The sequence below is a fragment of the Dreissena polymorpha genome, chromosome 6 (assembly GCF_020536995.1).
Source record: "Dreissena polymorpha isolate Duluth1 chromosome 6, UMN_Dpol_1.0, whole genome shotgun sequence".
Lineage (NCBI taxonomy): Eukaryota > Metazoa > Mollusca > Bivalvia > Myida > Dreissenidae > Dreissena > Dreissena polymorpha.
Genome location: NC_068360.1, coordinates 71920989 through 71940988, shown reverse-complemented (window position 1 = coordinate 71940988; position 20000 = coordinate 71920989). Strand labels below are relative to the sequence as shown.

Here is a 20000-nt window from a genome sequence, read left to right as displayed (position 1 = left end):
CCGGACACGCTATGCTAATCCGTCAACAGATGCTATGTTCTATTACGTTGTAAAAACCTATGTCAAATGATTACAAACTTGTCCCTCAATACAGGTATTCAATAACAATACTATTGATGAAGTGAACAGTGCTTTACATTGTAAATATAAATAGCTTAATACTATGTCATTGAATTTAATCATGTTAAAAGAACTCTCCTCGGGGTGCAATTATTACTATAACGTTTAACTGCATATGATATAAATATATTTTTTAAGCTTTCGGCTCATAAAACGATAACCAAAAACAACCGACTTGCATGTCTTAATCGGTGTTAAAATTAGTCCGAAGTATTTTCTGATTTTGCTCGACAGAATTATTGGAACATTTAAATTGTTACATCTCTAAAAACGTTTTTTGTCTGTAATTAAAGCAACTTTACAAGTTATTGATCCTTATCAATTCTGTCGATCTGTGTGTATATATACTCCTGTTTCATGACTCTGGAATACGCTTGAACTTTTTACATGAACAGAACATATCATGGAATGCACAAGGGAAACATTGGGTAAATGTAGCGATTTTTTTTCTAGTAAGGCTAAATGCGCGATACTTTACAATTCCAATCAGAAAAATCTAATGCACGAGTCTTATACGCATAACTGAATTTTCAACAGACAACACTATAGTATATACGAATGTTTTTATGTTTGCCCATAGCGTTCATAATCGCAAAATTGTTTTCAACCCTCAAACTATGAGCAAACATACTAACATTTCTTTAAATAGTTTGATATCAAACAAGCGATTAACTAACAATGCAAACTGAGATTTAGTAAAGGGTTTCAAAAACGTGATTAATTATCCGAAATATGCATTCGGAGTTATTAATAGAGAACTTACAGCGAACACAAAATAAGAAATACCTTTACTAGATTGCTCATAGGTCGATTCCAAAGTCTCAATGGCATGTTCATCTATATCAGTTGTACATTTGGCGGTATGGTCATCAAGTTTCTGTTTACAGATGTCTATGTGTGAATTTAGATCCGTTTTACACTGTTCAAGGTACATCTGCATCTCATCCAGAGATTTATCAGCTATGTTTTGAACTTTCTTAAGTGTATCGTTTGCAGCGTCTAGTAAATGAATCATTTCCTCCGTGGTTATCTTTAATGTGTCCTGTTGCAGCTGTATTGGATAAAATGTGTTTAAAATGTGAAAACATCAACAACATTTTAAGAATATAGCAAGTATTACATAAAACCAGTATGTACAACTGTATGAAGAAGTAGTGTCATTGTAATTAGTGTCATATATTGTCTTCATTTTACAGCAGTTATATATAAGTAGTTTAAAATGCCGGATAAATATTCTCATTTTAACTTAGGTTATATATGTCATATCAACGATCTTATAAAATACACATCACCGTGGACAATGATATCAGGAGCAGAAAATGAAGGAGTATACTTTGACAAGCTGGAAAAATTGGCACGATTTCGAGAAGTTATGCGGAAATTTCACCATAATATGGTTATGGTTTATTTTAATGTTAAATGATTCCATCCTGCACTCTTCATATTTTGGACATTGGTATATTTTCAAATACGTATAATTGAAGATGTAAACAAAAACGCGTTTTCGATTTTTACTGTTTATGTTACGGTGATAAATTATAGCGATAAATGAACAGTTTAAGGTATTTAATGCAAATCCTTTGTGCTTAAATATTTTATTGCTGAATATAATTTCAGTTCGACCATAATATTCCTTATAATTCGAATACCAACGGGCACAACACGCTGGCTTGAAAATGAACACTCATACCTCTGCTATTTTTTTCACAGCCTCCAGAGCATTGACGTCATGTGCAAGACTCGTTTGGTCACTAAGCAGGTTAGTCAGTGTTGTGAAGACGTCCTGGAGATCTGGGTCTGTGACTTTACACTGGGACGAGTGACGGACAGTTCTACCAATATCTCGCGCCTATTAAGACGCGAAACATGTGTACTTTATATAAGTATTGACTGACGTATTGTGCCAACGTCTACATTTAGTAAACGAGTGTTTGAAATGTTTTATGTACTAATTTGAAACATACATACATTTTAAATATGCACGTAAAATAAATGTCAATAAATCAGCTCTGAATTTATTAACAAGGAAATTAACCGGTAAAAAGTCATAATTTAAGCGTTTATTCATACAAATCTTATATCATACTCAGTCGACTAACAGCAATCACAAAAATTGCAAATGTGCTTTGTGCTTTGTTCACTCATGTGCTTTGACGATTGAAAGATATTCTTACAAAAATGTAGCATTTATGTTGGTTTTTTATGATTGTGAAGTTTGATGGTAACATTTGCAATAATTGAATTAATTAAATTGCATTTAGACTCTGTAGAATACATAAGCTGAATAAAAAAGGTATCTGCTAAGAACCCAGTTATAGCTTAATTGATTTCCTTTACTTTACTGTTGATATAACCATTTTGGCATTGACAATTTATATTTAAAACAAATACCCTTGATTTCAGTCACCATAACACATACCCAACTGGGCTCGATAGGAAGGCGGGTTATTCAAATTAAATATATTCCTCATCGCAGGCACATTTATGAAATACATTGAAAATCATAATTGTTAACTTACCATAGTCAGTAGACACGGAGGACTGTGTTTTCCGGTAGAAATTGGAAAAGAAAACTTGTTGTCGAAGTGTTTGCAGTTCATCATAAAACTGATGATTCCGTTGAAGTCTGTATCTTGGACTGAACACTTGCCAGTATATCCGTCTCGAGGCAAATACGCCTTGGCTATTTGCCATGGATTTGTTGTCCATTGTTCCGCCATTGTATTTTTCCATGACGGTTTGTTAAACGTATGATGCTTTACAATTTCGTCATGAACTTTATTACACACATTAGCAGGACACTGTCGTGGTTGTTTTGCCGCGTTATCATGCATAGATGTGCATGTACTCTGTGGTCCTCGTTTATTGCATACGCCTTGTGTTGGGCATTTCAGCAAGTTTGCAGTAGTACAGCCTATACAGGTGGCTTGCGATGGAATACTTGACCATACATTGTTGTATATATTGGTGTGTACAGTTTTAGCCTCGTTCTCCACGAACTGCTCTAAACCAGACTTAGCAATGTCAACTGCCAGCCACGCCTTCAGCCAGTTCGTCCTTTCTGTCTCAGTGAACACAGCGGATAGACTCGCCATAGTGTTTTATCAGCCACATCCCAATATTCAATAACATATGTGTTTTCGGAGCCAAGAGTTTTTATAAAAGGACCCTGTGAAACATAAATTAGTTGAAAACAAGCATATATTAAAGTAGACTTCAAATATTTTTCCATATTGAACAGAGGTTAAAATTGACTGATTGTTAAAACTGTTTTGTCATTCAATATTCCCCAACCTTAAAGCAAAAAATATTACATGAGATTTGGGCAATCAGAGTTTTAGAAATTCTGAATGAAAGCTGACAAAAATATTTAAGTAACCTATTGTGCTTAATAAATGTTTTATTGCGTTAGGCATTTTTTCATCGAAACTTTAATGTCACAATGCCATTATAATTATATCAAAAGGGAAAAAGGCGAACTTAAGTTCTGAAGATTCCGTACTGCTTTAAGAAGCTTTTCTAATGTTTGTACTATAAATGTTGCTTCTGATCTTGCGTTTTACTCTGAATCATTTATTATCTTTGCTAAGATGTCATTTAAACAAAATAAATGTCCCACCGCCTGGTGGCCATGTGTTTCAAAAGAACAAATTAATTCATGAACTCAGCCAAAATATAATTAAAAATATATATCTCATCAAGTTTGATTAAGAATGGAAACATTATGGCCATAAATACCCTGAAGTGCTTTCCTTGACCCCAAATATTAAGTGACAATAAGTTCACACCCATGCTATGACTGCACTTAAAGGGGCCTTTTCACAGATTTTGGCATATTTTGAAGTTTGTCATTAAATGCTTTATATTGATAAATGTAAACATTGGATCTTAAAAGATCCAGTACAAAAATCAAGAATAAAATTTAAAAAAAATAAATAAAAATAACCGGTACCAGGGCTCGAACCAGTGACCCCGAAGTCCTGGAGTTAGTCTAAAGTAAAAACGAATTTGCCCTCTCGGCTATTCCGCCAGGTATACACATCCTAAGTATTTTATACCTTATATAAGCAATCTTCGTTGTTTCGTAAATTTAGACGACAACAACCGAACTCTCCAAATTATTCAATCGTTTCGCGTTGGAACGCTTTATAATTGTTAGGTTTTCAAATCGTTAAAAGATACATGGTAAATGATCAGTAATACTGTTTCATCACAAATATCATAACTAAAACGAAAATTTGCGAATCTGAAACAACTTTTTTCAATTCTGTCAATCTACCGAACAGTGAAAAGATCCCTTTAAGCCAGCTACGAACACAATTTAAGTGTAATACTTAAATATAAAAATGTGAAACTCCAGCTTTGGAGCAGTTTTGCATTTTCATTATATAAAATTCGTTGGTCCTTTATATAAGGCAAGTGACCAATTGTCTAAACAGAACAAAACAGCACAATACAAAACAACATAAAAACATATAGGAATAAAGCTTGGGTCACCGCCTTGGAACGGTCAATGCTAAACATTGGGGGTTTAAACCGGTTTTAGACCGCTCAACCTAACACTTGATCCAGCAATATTCATGATACATATAAGTGTAAATAAAATTTAACCTCATAGCATTGTAACTTAAATTAAACAAATATAAAAGGGAATTAAAACAAATTCAATTTAATTACCATTTGATTACTCGATTGTAGGAAAGAGACCAGAGCAACAGAGTTACAACGTTTTGGGGAACGATGAAATGAAACTACGGACGAGTGTCAACTACATCCCTGCTTTTTAGAAAAAAGATTCAAGAATATACATTATAAAGTCAATATTACAGATCATCATCGCGCATATACAGGAAAAAGCAGCAAAAATGTTTGTAAAGGATCCATATTACATAGCTTGGTTGTTTACGTGACTGCTACAAAATTAAAAATAAATCAATCAATCAAACAAAAAACACCCGTTAGAGAGAAAATGTTAATACAATTTTACGCTTTAAACCCGATGACCTATGCATGTAGACTAAAACAGTGACAGTGTGTCGTATAACTATAAAGCAATATAGAAGCGATGATGTCAAAAATGCAATGTAGCCGAGAACAGTGAAAGAGTATCTAATGACGTAATTGAGAAGCGATGACACGATGAGGCAAAAAAAAATCCAGGTGCAGTAATGTAAAATAAAAATAAAAATATTAAAGGGGCGGTACAGTAAAATCGCAATACCAATAAAACCAGCTTAGGTGATTGAATATTTAAGAATCAAACATATACAATGATAAATCCAATAATAATTCCAAATTTTAAGAGAATAAAAATATAGTGAATCGAAAACCAACAAGCAAGTGTTTTTAACTACGTTAACATCATATCCTTTTGATAAAAATGAGTTAATTAAAACGATGGGTGTGAAATTCCATTTGTTAGATGAAATGTTAATGAAACATTTCAATTTGAAATTAAATCACCATACTGTGAGAGAAATTTAGCGGATTTACTTCCTAGGTTATGATAAAAAAAAACTAGTTTTAGCAATTTCTTCGTTAATGTACGATTACGACCATTTAAATCTTTAATACACGAACATGCTCTGGCATAACGTACCAACTGCGAAATGTAAATACCATAGGATGGACCTTTAGGGATGGTACCATCTAGAAACGGAAAATTCACAATTTCAAAGTTGAAGTCGTCTCGTTTGGTGTATACACCTGTCTTAATCATAGTATTATTTATTGTAAGATGTAAGTCTAAATACGCAGCATCTGTATTGGATTGACACGATCTATTTAACACTATTTCGTTCGGGTAGAGTTTGTGGATAAATATTGATCAAAGAATGGATTATCTAAATTAAGTATATCATGAATGTACCTACTTGTAAGGTTAAAACGTTGAATCAAATCTAGTTGTTTAGTTTTAGATAATTCTAACATAAACACGCTTTCATAACAATATAAAAATCGATCAGCTATAAGTGGCGCACAATTAGTACCCAGAGGTACGCCTAAAGTATAATTCAATATATTGAGCGAATATTATTTTGCTTATTATTTTATAACAACCATTGATCAGAACTCAACATGCCCGAAATGCAACTCCTAGCAGGCCTGACAAACGTGTAGCATTAAAATTTTGAGTAATGGCTTTTACTGCTACGGGTCTGTATTTATAACACATACTTGATGTGCAAGTACGAGCGTTTTTATTTTTCTTTTTCTCACTAAAGTCTAAATTGGGAAAATTGCCGGTAACAGTTAAACATGTAAACACATGTAAAAGATAACAATTGTTTTGCTGGGAAGACCTTTCAAAGTTTCGTGTGTGTGTCAGTACGTTGCAAGCATCAATGGCACACATTCTGCATAGTAAGTATTTCGCACTCGACATACACAGCGATAGTTTCCGTGTAAATCACTGAAATCACCAAAGTGTGTACCTTTTGTTGTGAATGACAGCTGGTTAAGCTGATTCCCACTCACTCAATAAGTATTACCAGTGGTCACCAACCACAGTTATTTCCCTTGGCAATGAGCAATACATGATGTTCAAAACTATTAGTAGATTGTTGGATGGATCCAAAATTAAAATAATTCGTGTTATTAATGTTTATTGAAAATACTTTGATTAATGGTTTACATGATTTGGAAACTTGCTATCTTCAAATATGGAAAATTGAACAGACAATTGAATGTTGAATGATGTCGTTTTCAGGTACGTAATTTATGTAGAGAATGAACGACGAAGAGCAAATATACGTTACAGGTAAATACATTGAATAAACACTATAGCCGTTTGTCTTTAAGACTTCAAACAGATAATGTGTATTAAAGAAATAGCAGACAGAGATTGTCAGTCATGTAAGCCCAGTTGTCAGTAAGTGCTATTGTTAATACGTCTTTTTTGATGTGCTGTCAGGCATTTATCTTTGAAATTGTAGTCTCAAATATCTGCTATCAAAAAGTGGTGAACTTATGTAAATAAGAATAGGCTAACACATTGTATTGATATGAGTGTTGTTTTCGTGTTACACGGCCCTGTGACCTTAACCTCAGACTGGTTCACTTCTTTATTTCCTAATGAGTTGCCAGAAACATAACTTGGATGATATTATGTCAAATAGTAGTTTAGAACAAATAATTTCACTTTATTGACACAGTTTTCCTGGTCCGTTTCTTCAGACATTTTTCGTTTTCTCTCAGGTACCCATGTATCACTAACCTGACTATTCACTGTGTGCTGATTATTATTTTATTTTATCATTACTGCATCCACATACAACTCTGCTTCATTTATAGTGTCAATGCAACGGTCCGTCTAAAATGCGTATATCACTCATCCGCAGATATGAACGAAAAAAGCGAATATGAAGGAATATAGGCAAAATTTATGCGTGTTTTGCAGTTTTTTTTATCAACAAATCACTGTTGAATTAAAAATTCACAATATATGATAAATCTGTTAAGACTGCCTCAAAATATAGCAATTTTATAAAAGCGGTGTTCCGACTTGTCGTTCATATTCGCGGATATGAATTTTGAGTTACTGAAATTAAAATGCCAATGAAAAACGCTTTTAAATTCATTCGATGGTAACACATGAGCGACGTGTATTTTTGTCACAGAACGATTTTCATCTAACAAAAATAAAGGAAAATACATTCAAAAAGCAGTTGCCTATTCATATCCGCACCTTTTAGTCATATCCGCGGATATCAGTCATATACGCAGTTTAGTCGTATTGCCAGTTTAGCCTTGGCAATCACCACCACAACCACTCGCCATGATAATGTACGTTAATCACAATAAATAAATAACACTAAACGTGCGTTATAACGCTAGGATAATAATGTGCAATTACACCGGATTAACTGATTTATACTACACCAGCGATTATATCAGTTGACCTCAATCTAAAACAGTTTCCTCCTTTATTATACGCATACGCGAAATTATGTTACCCAAATCCGAAACCGATGCGACCTCGTTCACTTGATCCACCCTCAATGTTTTTTTCAAATACCTCTCTTATCTCACAACTTCTAGACACATATGCTATTTTCCTACTAATAACAGAATGTCTGCATCAACTTAGCTCAGCTTCAACACTGTGCAACACTTATTTCTTTTTTTTTCTGCAATATTTTTCTTCCCGCTTCAGCTACGTGTCGCTTACAGGTTACACGCAACGCTCCCTATGATAGTCTGATGCAAATTTCCAATAAGTCTGATTTACTTACAAACATTGAAACACTGTAGCCAATCTAACCTTTATCGGCACCTTTAAGATAATCGTCTAAAGTAATTGGTAGTAATTAATGTAAGCAAAGTTTGTATTGTATAGTTTGCATTACAAACTATACCTCAAGTTAAGAATTATGTCTGAATGTTTCAATGAAGTAAACACATTAACATTGTTGCAATAAATTATAGATACTAGTAAACCTAGTTAAAAACAAACAAACAAACATAAATAGGTTTTTATTTCTTTACAGAAACTATTTAAATAAGATATTGATCAAACATTGTCATAGTTTACCTTTATTGTTGTTAACATACCTCGTAAAATAACATTTGATTTACAGCATTGGTACGAGTAGCGGATGCATCCAACGCTTGCATAGTGAGGTAACCGACACGGGCATGGACACCACTTGAAATCACTTATAAGATCACATATTTGCATAGTACGAGTGCAAATGACGTAACACGTGACAGTGCATCAAATAAGTGCGAGAAGGAACCCTGACGGCGAGATATCGAAAGATTTTGGTGAGGTTTCTTCATCCGTGCTCGAAGACAGCACGCTGCTATCTGAACTGACGGATAATACCACTGATGCGCAGACTGCCGATGATGATGACGAGTACCTTACATTCAATAGCACAGATATGGATTATCAGGAACGGAATACAACGAAAAGAAGTACTAACCTATATAAGCCATTTTTGATGGCACGTGCTCTATAAATTGGCGCGTTCACGTCTATATTGATTTGTCTTACGTATTAAGACATCTATCAAAAATAAACAATATAATATATATTTGACATTGGTTGCCGTCAGTCTTAGCATGTTCAATGTGTTTGAAATGAAAGCAAACGAGCCGCCGTTTGTTTGTCACCATCGATAGATCCACTTATTGTGTCAAGGTATGTACTCTAGATGTCGATTCTATTGAAGCAATCCCGATTATATGAGTCATGTTTTTAGAAAACGGGACTAAATGCATGTGCGTAAAGTGTCATTCCAGATTGGCCTGTGAAGTCCGCACAGGCTAAATAGGGACGACACTGTCCGCTTTTATAGTATTTTTTCGTTTAAAGGAAGTCGCATCTACAGAACAATCCAGTTAAGGCGGAAAGTGCCGTTCCTGATTAGCCTGTGCAGTCCTAATCTGGAACGACACTTTACGCATATGCATTAAGCCCAGTTTTCTGAGAACGCGACTCATATATGCATTCAAAGGGACGCCGACGCGACTGGAAAGCCGTTCTATGTAAACTTACGGAACTTCCTGTGCCTTTTGAAGTAAATACGTGCGTCCTGTAATAAGAGATCAAATTATCATACAAAATCATGCAAGAACTTTGTGTTCTTCAATTATTCGTTTTGTGGTTTTTCAATTTGACGTTGTCCAAAGTGTCGTTAAATTCGACTTTTTCACCCCACAAATTAGTATACAGATATAACACTACACTACTGTAATAGTTACGTGTATTCTGTTGAGTTTCAGTCGTCTGACTCGCGATGAGGGAATGCTGCCCTGGGATTTAAATTAATAGATACCTAACTCGCTTTGGTACGGAATCCGGATAGTGCCATTTATAATCTCGCCCTTCTTTCATCAAGAACGGCCACCGGAAAAACTTTGCGAAACCGAAATTTCGCAAACTTAAGTACCATTTTTCTTAAAGATTTGCTACTTTGAGACATAGTATGCGATAAAAGTCTTATCGTTGATTAATAATTGGTTATTTTCACTCAAAAAACGCGTTTTCTTCACTATGAAATTTATAAGCAAAGTTGGGGTTCCCATGGGATTTTTGCATTTTCCCATGGGATTTTCGATTTTCCCATGGGATTTTTTCTCCCATGGGATTTTTTTTCTCCCATTATTTGCAAATGGGAGAAAAATCCCATGGGATTTTGAACATTTTAAAAAACGTGTTTTATTTGCGTTTGCAAGTATTTTAACGTTATTTAAGGACTGTATATTGGTTTTATGCCAATTATATATAAAAATATATAGTAATAAAAAAATCCCATTTTAAAATGGGAGAAAAAAATCCCATGGGATTTTTTTCTTATTTTGAGAGATTTATTCATGAAACTTTCAGAAACATCATTTTTTATGAAATGATGAACAACTACGATATTTTAATGCGTTTAGTCGTGTTTAAAAAAAACAAAAAATCCCATGGGATTTTTAAATCCCATGGGATTTTTTTCTCCCATGGGATTTTTTCTCCCATGGGGTTTTTTTCCAGTGGGATTTTTCAGTTTCGTAAGCCGAATTAGTTTCTTAATGCGAAAAACAACAATAAAGGAAATAATAATTATAATTTTGAATAATAAATTGAATAATATAAAAAACATGAATATTTTTAAAATGAGTTACAATTAAAGGTTTATGCTAGTAGAACTTATCATTTCTTGTTCGAGCAGATGGTTGAGTCCAATTGGTGAGTATGCCAGCTTAGAACCAGTATAAATGCATCGCAGACAGACAACGCTGTCATACTGTACACACCGCTGAGTAACAATCTTTATTGCATTTCATTTTGCAACAGAAAATGAACTCCGTAGTATAATTGATCGTATATATGCCCTCTGCTTTCGAAAGCGTGCAACACATTAACATAACAATAAGTCCATGCCAAAAACTATGTGCAAATTCCATTCAAAGCTATATACACATTATAAAGGTCAGATGACCCGCGTCATGCGAAAATGGGTCTTATGTCATATGCGGCCAAAGTTGGTCCATCCTAGCTTGTCCAACCGCGCAGTCTGGTCAGGTACTACGCTGACTGATATATAAAGTCAAGCCATGATTCGTGGTCTCATATCCAAACTCGGTAGCTCCTGTGCGAAACTTTCACCGGAAACGACGGCACCGAGACGGGCGCTCGAACTTTGCGGATGCGCGTTATATGTTATATATAATAGCGCGATGTGTTTTTTCTTGCCTCAAATTAGTAAGCCCAATCAGCGTTTTATTGTGTTCTTTGCTTCTACTATTAACAAGAACTTCAACTGATACGAACATGAATTTTATTTTAATATGTTTATTTAATGCTCGGAAAACTCATTGTATATTTAGACTACTACTTATAAAACAAAGTCGGGTTTTCAACATCTGTTTTCGGCATATAAATTGTTATTCCAAACCAGATTTTACGCACTTTACTGTACAAAATACCGTTAGGGCCACCGTGGTTACTCATTAAAATCCAGAGGGCGAGAATGCGAGAACGCGAAAGTGCGATGACGACAGTGCGACAATACGATGGCGACAATGCGTTCGTACGATTGCGAAAACGCGCTAGTACGATGACGACAATGCGACAGTGCGACAATACAATGGCGGCAGTGCGATAGTACGGGGGCGACAATGCGATAGTCATATCGTACTGTCGCCGTGGTATCATCGCAATGTCGCCATCGTTCTATCGCATTGTCGCCATCGTATTGTCGCACTGTCGCCATCGCATTTTCGAATTGCCGCCATCATACTATCGCGTTATCGCATTGGCACCATCGTACTATCGCACTGTCGGCTATCGCCATCGTATTGTCGCACTGTCGTCATCGTATTTTCGCACTGTCGTCATCGTATTATCGCACTATCGAACTGTAGTATTGTCGCCATCGTACTATCTCACTGTCGCCATCGTATTGTCGCACTGTCGTCATCGCACTGTCTGATTGTCGTCATCGTATTATCGCGTTCTCGCATTGTCGCCATCGTACTATCGCATTGTCGCCATCGTATTGTCACCCTGTCATCATCGTATTGTCACATTGTCGCCATCGTACTATCGCGTTCTCGCGTTCTCGCCCTCTGGATTTTAATGTGTAACCACGATGGCACTAACGGTATTCCGTAATACTGCTAAAGCACAGTATGATTAGGTCACTCCCAATGCTCAAATCTCTATGTCTATTTTAGTAACAACACATGTCTATGGAAGGATATTTAGGTAAAAGTTACATCATTCGTGGTGAATATTTACATTATGACTGATGCTTATTCTAATTTGCTTTATGACAATTCCAACATGCTTGTTGTCTATTCGTTTATACTTGATGATTGCTGCAACATTACATCATTCATGAATAATATTTACATTATGCGTGATGTTTATTCTAACATGCTTCATGACAGTTCCAACATGCTTGTTCTCTATCGGTTATACTTGATGATTGTTTCAACATGCTTGGTGACTATCCAATGTTTGTGTGTTCATTATTCCTGAAACCAGTCATAATCGGTTTTGCCACTAAGCGTCATTAACAACGGCAGTTAGCAACAGGCAGTAAGCAGAATGCAAGTTACTAAATTATGACATCAGGTGGCGCGCGTTTATTTTCCGTATGTTGAATAAATTACTTTTCGGAAAAAAAAGCGAAAACATCCGAATCATTTTGACTAGTAAACTGAATAAGCTGAATTAGTTCCCTTCGTTATATAATCTCCATTAAACTAAATACGTTCATTATTGCCATGAAGACCAGTAAGTTTACACAATGAATTGACTGCCGTGAATGTTTTTGATATTTGTAAGATGCAATTGGCACTCAAGAAATTATACATGTATTTTATTCAGAACATAACGGGGCTGATGTGTTGGAATTGTGGCCCTTCCCTAGTCCAAATAATTACAGTAGACGTAATCTACCGATGTGCATTGCATATCGACCTCATATTTATAAAGTAGACCAAACCCCCATTGCCACAGACCTGTGCGTGAAACTTTCAGATTTCTCTAGTCTGTTTACCATGCTATAATGACAATTTCTATAAACACATATTTATCATTTTATGACTATATAATGTCTGTGGTATACAGAGAAACCTGAAAGTTACAAGTACTCGTGTCTAGTACTGTACAACTATTGTACTCCTCGTTGAGAAAACAACTACTTCATCTACATGTATTAAAATATCATAAAACATAATTTTCAATCAAGTTGGAAAAAATCAATAAATAAATGTCATATAAACAGGTTTGTCATGAACGTTGACGTCGCTCTTGGTTACCAGAAAAATTCCCACGCACGGATTTCAACCGTCATTGTTTACAATCAATTAAGTGCATAAGTACTTGAATTTGTATAGTGTTTTTTAAAAGTGTCCAGCTACAGGTGGTTAGCGTGTGGCTATAATACTAGTTAGTGAAAACATATTTTGGAATGATAAGTAATAATATTATAACGAAAAATCAACTTTTCTTAAAAAAAATAAGTTAAATATATATTCAACAAGGTATCCAACTCGAAATCATCCGAAAACGGGATGCATCGTTTTAAACAGCCATTACTTCATCAATTTTGCAGCGATTTTCACGATCTTGGTCTTATTCAACGCAGAAATAAATTTCCTTTCTGGAAATGTATATGTCTTGCAATATTTTTACAAATACTGGGTCAACTTTTAAGAAATAACACGATACACAACTCGCGTGACCCAGCTGTGATCGATCAGACAGTATTCATGACTGAAATCTTCACGGGGAAATGGGCATTTTCCCTGCAAAGTTCACGAACCTCGATACCATAATTCACTAAAACGTATGAAAAAAACATTCTTACCGTGCTTGCCGTAGAATAATGCATCAAAACTAACTGTCCAGCGCATTTTCAAACCTTTGTTTACATACATTTCAACCAACTGACATTTTAAACACAAGAGTGATTTCATTGCTCCAATGCGGAGTTGTGTCTTTACAACTGGAGATTTCATTCATAAATACGGTCTGATCGATCACAACTGGGTCAAGCCAATTATGTATAGCTTTATTTCTTAAAATTTGACCCAGCATGTGTAGAAATATAACAATATATATACATTTCCTAAAAGGAAATTCATTTCTGCGTTGAATAAGACCGGGTCATGAAAATCGCTGCAAAATTAATTTAGTAATGGCTGCTCAAAACGATGCACCCCGTTTTCGGATGATTTCGAGTTGGATACCTTGTTATATATAAAACGGTAGTGATTTTTTTTTTATAGAAAATTTGATTTTTCGTTTTAATATGATTATTTATCATTCAAAAAGATGTTTTCACTAATTATTATCATAGCCACACGCTAACCACCTGTGTGTCCAGCACGTGTGCCGGGAGAACAGGGCTTAATGTATTTTTTGTTAAGCTCTATAATATTTATATCCAATCTGTATGAAAAAATGTCGGTGAACATTATTCCGGTGTTAATTTTTGAAAATATTGAGGCATTCGTTAATTATGGATCTAAAACGGAACATTAATCCGCAAAAAAAACACCGGGCATATTGCATATTAGATCGGACACATGAAATTATTTCGAAAGAAAGCAATAAGAGTTTCAATTCTACATGAGTAAGTCTCGCTGTGCACGATTACGCTCTTACTGCTCGTATATATTTGACTCTTGGCAAATACCTAGTGTATTATTTTGCTTAATCTAAATTGTGTCATGCATCTATATGTACTTAAAGCAGCATGACCAACAGCTCTTTTATATGTGAAAGAGATTGACACGAAATACCTACCCATCTATAATAAAGTTTATATGTGCACTTCAATATTATAGTTTTAAAGCATTTTATGTGGTGCAATATAAAAGTACTCTAGTAAATTTGAAATTATGTAATCGATTTCCTCTCAACATACATGCAAAGTTCCAGATAATTTTTTCAGCAAAATCTTGGTTTACACTCTATAATAATCCAGCCTTAAAGTCTATTATTAATTCTTTTTTTTTCAGGTAAATATAATTTTTGGCACATCCGCATTTAGGTTTAAAGTCTAAGAAGAGCTCATGACAATTACCGGGTTACAGCAGACTTTTTGCGATAAAAGGACCAGATAATGGAAAACGTTCGGCTTTTCGACTGTTGTAAAGATGGTCTGTTATTCATAATAACGTTAAAGTGCTGTTGATTTCATAATTGTAATGAGGGCCTAGACGAGTGGGAACTCATTGATAAAATGTTTACATTATATGCATTGATATTGAGTTTTACGCATGATCACACATTTTGAATTCTTATTTTATTTTTCCAATGTGTAACCGTACGCACAGATTTTAAGTCTACTTTTTTACTAAATTTAATTCAATTTTTTACGACTTTAAGCGTCTTATCTGGAGCTCTGCATACATGCATTAGTAGCATATATTGAAATATATCCATAGACTTTCTTTGGTTATTGAAGGTAAATTACTGTACAAAAATTATGGTTAGTCATTAACCAAAAAAAAGTTAAGTCTACAAACACGCGGTTAATTTCGGTTCAGTAGCAAATATCTTACAAAGGTGCGCAACTTCTCCTATAACATAAAATTTCCGTTATACGCCGTAAATTTCCGTAGTCCTCCGTAGCATTTCGGAATGACTGTCAATTGACATCATTGTATCATGCATGATAGTATGTTGCTTTGTGCTTGGATGAAACTCACATCTTACCATCGCGTTAATTTATTAAACGCATTAATATTTGATTCCATTATGCACTGCGCCTATTGCACAAGTCTCTCTGCACAAACCAACATACACATATGCAGCATGCAATTAACGAACAAGAATGTTGCATCTGTACACATGCATGATACCATTAAGCAGAATGTAAATAGACATTGGACATCAGGCAAGATGTAAGTGTCATCAAGCATGAAAAGGTGTCTACATACTAATTGAAAGTACCATCAAGAATCATGACACAGTCACAAAGAAGGATGTAATTTTTACCTAAATACCCTTCCATATTTGTCGACACTGTGTGTTTGCTTAATTTCACTGAAGAACGTCTACTGGTAAATCTTACAAAAAAAGTGATAAATAAGACTGAGTAGCAATTTTTTCGGCGTTGCTGTTTAACGTCAAATTTGGCCTTTCAACGAACTTCTTAAAAGCCCATTGAATTTTAATGAAGAAGTTTCCCGCGTGTAGGTCCGAATGAAAAAGAAAGCGTACAAAAAAGCAAACACAAAGTTCTTCGTAAGCTTGTTTTAATCTTAAAAACACATAATCGACAGTCATTCCAGTCAAATACAATACTAACAGTCAGCACTCTAGAGATCAAAATTGCGGATATAAATATTTAATTCAGGGATATCAAGTGTATCAAGTTCGAATTCCGGAAAAAATAGCCGGTAGTCTGGGGCATTAGATCCCTTACAGGGATAAAAGGTAAATCCCCGCCCGAGCCGTAGCTAATTGATTTATTGTAGTCTTTCTAGTTGCAATTTCTGGTGAGTACAATGCGGAATATTACGGATATTTGCAACATGTCGAAGATTTTCGGAAAGTAGCGAAGAGGTTTTCGTCAGTTAATATTCATGTCCGTGCCGGCCGCTAACTTATCAGAATCAATAAAAAAGAACCAGGAAAAATCGGTACCGATCGCAAATTTCCGGAATTCCGATAAAGCTTCAACATTATTCGTTCTCAAATGATCGCGTACTCGAACGAATCTGTCCCTACGCCTCCAACTCCCTTTAAATCTCATCGGACGTACATTGATCTCAAAATCTATCCTTGACGACTCAAATCATATTTCCTGAATAGTTTGGCCTATTGACGTCCCTGTAATTATAACAATGGTCTTTTGGATAAACACCGCTAAGTTGTTGCAATATAATAACCGTTTAAAATAGTTACCGGTTTTCATTTAATAAAATGATTAAGTCATATTCGAGATTTCAGCGATTGCCAATATTTTGCTTTTGTTTCTCATAAGCATATGGTGCTTGGTATCTGCTATTGACTCCTATGTAGATTGCAAATATTACATAACCCTTACAGCGGCCGAGCGCAGATATCTGCACTTGGCCGCTAAAAAGAAAAATCTTTGCGCATTAATTTAATTCAAATCTCATTATCATAATCAAAATCATCATCATCGTCGTCGTCGTCACTACTACCACCACCACCATCATCATCATCATCTTCTTCTTCTTCCTCCTCCTCCTCCTCATCATCATCATTAACAACAACAGCAACACCAACTTAACATCATCATCAAACAACAATAAACATCGGTAGCATACAATGTGCTTCATCAACCATACATAATTATATGCGTTAAAACACCATAATAGAACAGCATGAATGAAGCTGTCTATTACTCTTTTATATTTCCTATACCATTATTTTTTTTTTGTTAATTGAAGGACTAGTTGAAATCTTCTATAAAAGCCCTCCCCCCCCCCCCCCCCCAAATAAAAAAATAAAACATAATAATAATAACCCTAGCAAACAACAATAAACATAGGTTAGTTAGTATACACTGTGCTTTAGCAACCATGCATAATGAATGTTTATGACTTCGGACCGTTGTGATCAAATTTAAAAAAGCAAGATGGTATGTATGCGGCACACAACACATATATAATTATAGTTTTATACCTTAAACGTAGTTCATCAAAATAAAGATAAGTTATTATCTATGTAATACTTAAATTAGGTTTATAACGTATGCATATTTGTCTAAAACTTGTGAAATGTGATTCGTAAGCCGACGACAACATTATCATTCGGACCCTTCTCCCCACCTAACAATCGAGATTAAACACCTGTGGAGATCCCGATCTTATCAATGAATAAACCGGTTCAATGATGTCAAGTCAAATAAAACATACTATTACTATCCAAATAAATATCTATCAAAAAAATGTAAATTGATATACCTACTTAACTAAAACTAAACTTAAACGATTAGCAAGAAAAATATATAAAGAAGAAGCAGGCAAAGTAGACAAATTAATTGTAACATATGTTTTCTCAGTCTCCCACTGTTGAACAATATAAATAGTATTTATCGCCACCCCAAAAGGGATCTTTATCACACGTTTGGCTCAACTAATATATAATTGTGACAGGACAAACTGTCAACAAATACCTTGTTAATGTTTTATACATAACTCCAATCAAAGGTTAACTTCCAAGGAAACTGCGGCATGTTAAAACTGTTGATTATGACAAAATGTTGTTTAGTACATATCAGTACAATAGCGTCTGTTATGTGGCCTATACTAATCCAGTTAAATAAAACTTTAATCGCAGAAAAGTTTAGATTCTTTACACCTTTAAAGGGGCCTTTTCACAGATTTTGGCATTTTTTTTAACTTATTCATTAAATGCTTTATATTGATAAATGTAAACATTGGATCATAAAAGCTCCAGTAAAAAATAAAGAAAAATAATAAAAAAAAAGGAAATGAACATTGCCCGGAGCAGGGTTCGAACCAGTGACCCCTGAAGTCCTGTCAGAGTCCTGTAGTATAAACGCTTAAGCCTACTGAGCTATTCCGCCGAGTACACATTCTCGACGTATTTTATACCTTATATAAGCAATCTTCGTAGTTACACAAAATTTAACGACAAAAACAGAACTCTCCAAATTATTCAATCGTTTCGCGTTGCAACGCTTTATAATTTTTAGGTTTTAAAATCGTCAAAAGATGCATATAATGGCTATATTAGAGCATGGTTAATGTTCAGTATTACTGTTTCCTCACAAATATCATAACTAAAACGAAAACTTACGAATCTGAAACAACTTTTTTCAATTTTGTCAATTTACCAAAGCGTGAAAAGATCCCTTTAAGAAAATATATATAACAGTTCTTTCCTGTTTTAACAAAATGATACATTTAAAAATAAATTATGAAGCATCGCTAGCAATATTAGAAAGAGAAGTAGAAGGAGAATTATTATCAATAGTAGCAGTAGCAGCAGCAGCAGCAGCAGCAGCAGTAGCAGCAGCAGCAGCAGCAGTAGCAGTAGCAGAATCAGTAGCAGTAGCAGTAGCAGTAGCACTAGCAGTAGCAGTAGAAGTAGCAGTATCAGTAGCCGTATCAGTAGCAGTAACAGTAGCAGTAGCAACAGCAGCAGAAGCAGCAGCAGTAGCAGTAGCACTATCAGTAGCAACAGCAGCAGCGGCAGTGGCAGCGGCAGTGGCAGTGGCAGTAGCAGTGGCAGTAGCAGTAGCACTATCAGTAGCAGCAGCAGCGGCAGTGGCAGTGGCAGCGGCAGCGGCAGTGGCAGCGGCAGTGGCAGTGGCAGCGGCAGCGGCAGCAGTAGCAGTAGCAGTAAGAGTAGACGAAGCAGTAGCAGTAGCGGCTTTTTGCTTTTTTGTTTTAGAAGTGTTTGTCGTATAAGAAGAACGCAAGGAAGACAAATTAATTGTAACATGTGTTATCTTAGTCTCCGTTGTAGTAGTATTTGTTGTATCTACACAGCCATTTTTCAGTCACCTGAGAGACATGTTTTTATAAGAGATTTAATTGTGGACCAATACATCGTGTATTAATATCAGTGTACCCACTGGGACACCACATGGGGCGAGGATTAACAGATAAACTAGGCCTTCAATTAATTATGCGCCTAGAGGCAAACAATACTATAACTTACTGATAATTTTAGGATTGGGATGTGTTTGTATCTTATTTGAAATTAGCTAGCTTAATTCAAAAACTAATTATAGCCTCAATATTATCACAAGAACATCATCACATATTCATTGTGCAATATATAATCATATCACCATCACAATATGCCAGAGCGTTAGTATTTATTGTGCATACATATCCTACAGCAACACTTACAAAACTTATTACAAACCAGCCGCTCAAGCTTTAATTAAGATTGATTTCAATTTATATTATGACATACATTA

At 35.0% G+C, this 20000-nt stretch overlaps 2 protein-coding genes across 2 annotated transcripts in view; both read right to left on the bottom strand.

The window, feature by feature from the left end:
- Positions 1-20000, bottom strand: part of LOC127835795 (uncharacterized) — a 563233-nt gene that overhangs the window by 5424 nt on the left and 537809 nt on the right. The window lies entirely within an intron of this gene.
- LOC127836586 (uncharacterized protein CXorf38 homolog) overlaps positions 807-20000 on the bottom strand; it is a 177376-nt gene continuing 158182 nt past the window's right edge. Inside the window, exons 2-4 of the mRNA XM_052363248.1 lie at positions 2640-3289; positions 1811-1969; positions 807-1171 (exon numbers count right to left, since the gene is read on the bottom strand). Of these exons, the coding sequence (XP_052219208.1) occupies positions 842-1171; positions 1811-1969; positions 2640-3215 (1065 nt within the window). The 5' untranslated portion in view covers positions 3216-3289 and the 3' untranslated portion in view covers positions 807-841. The remainder of the gene's footprint in view (positions 1172-1810; positions 1970-2639; positions 3290-20000) is intronic.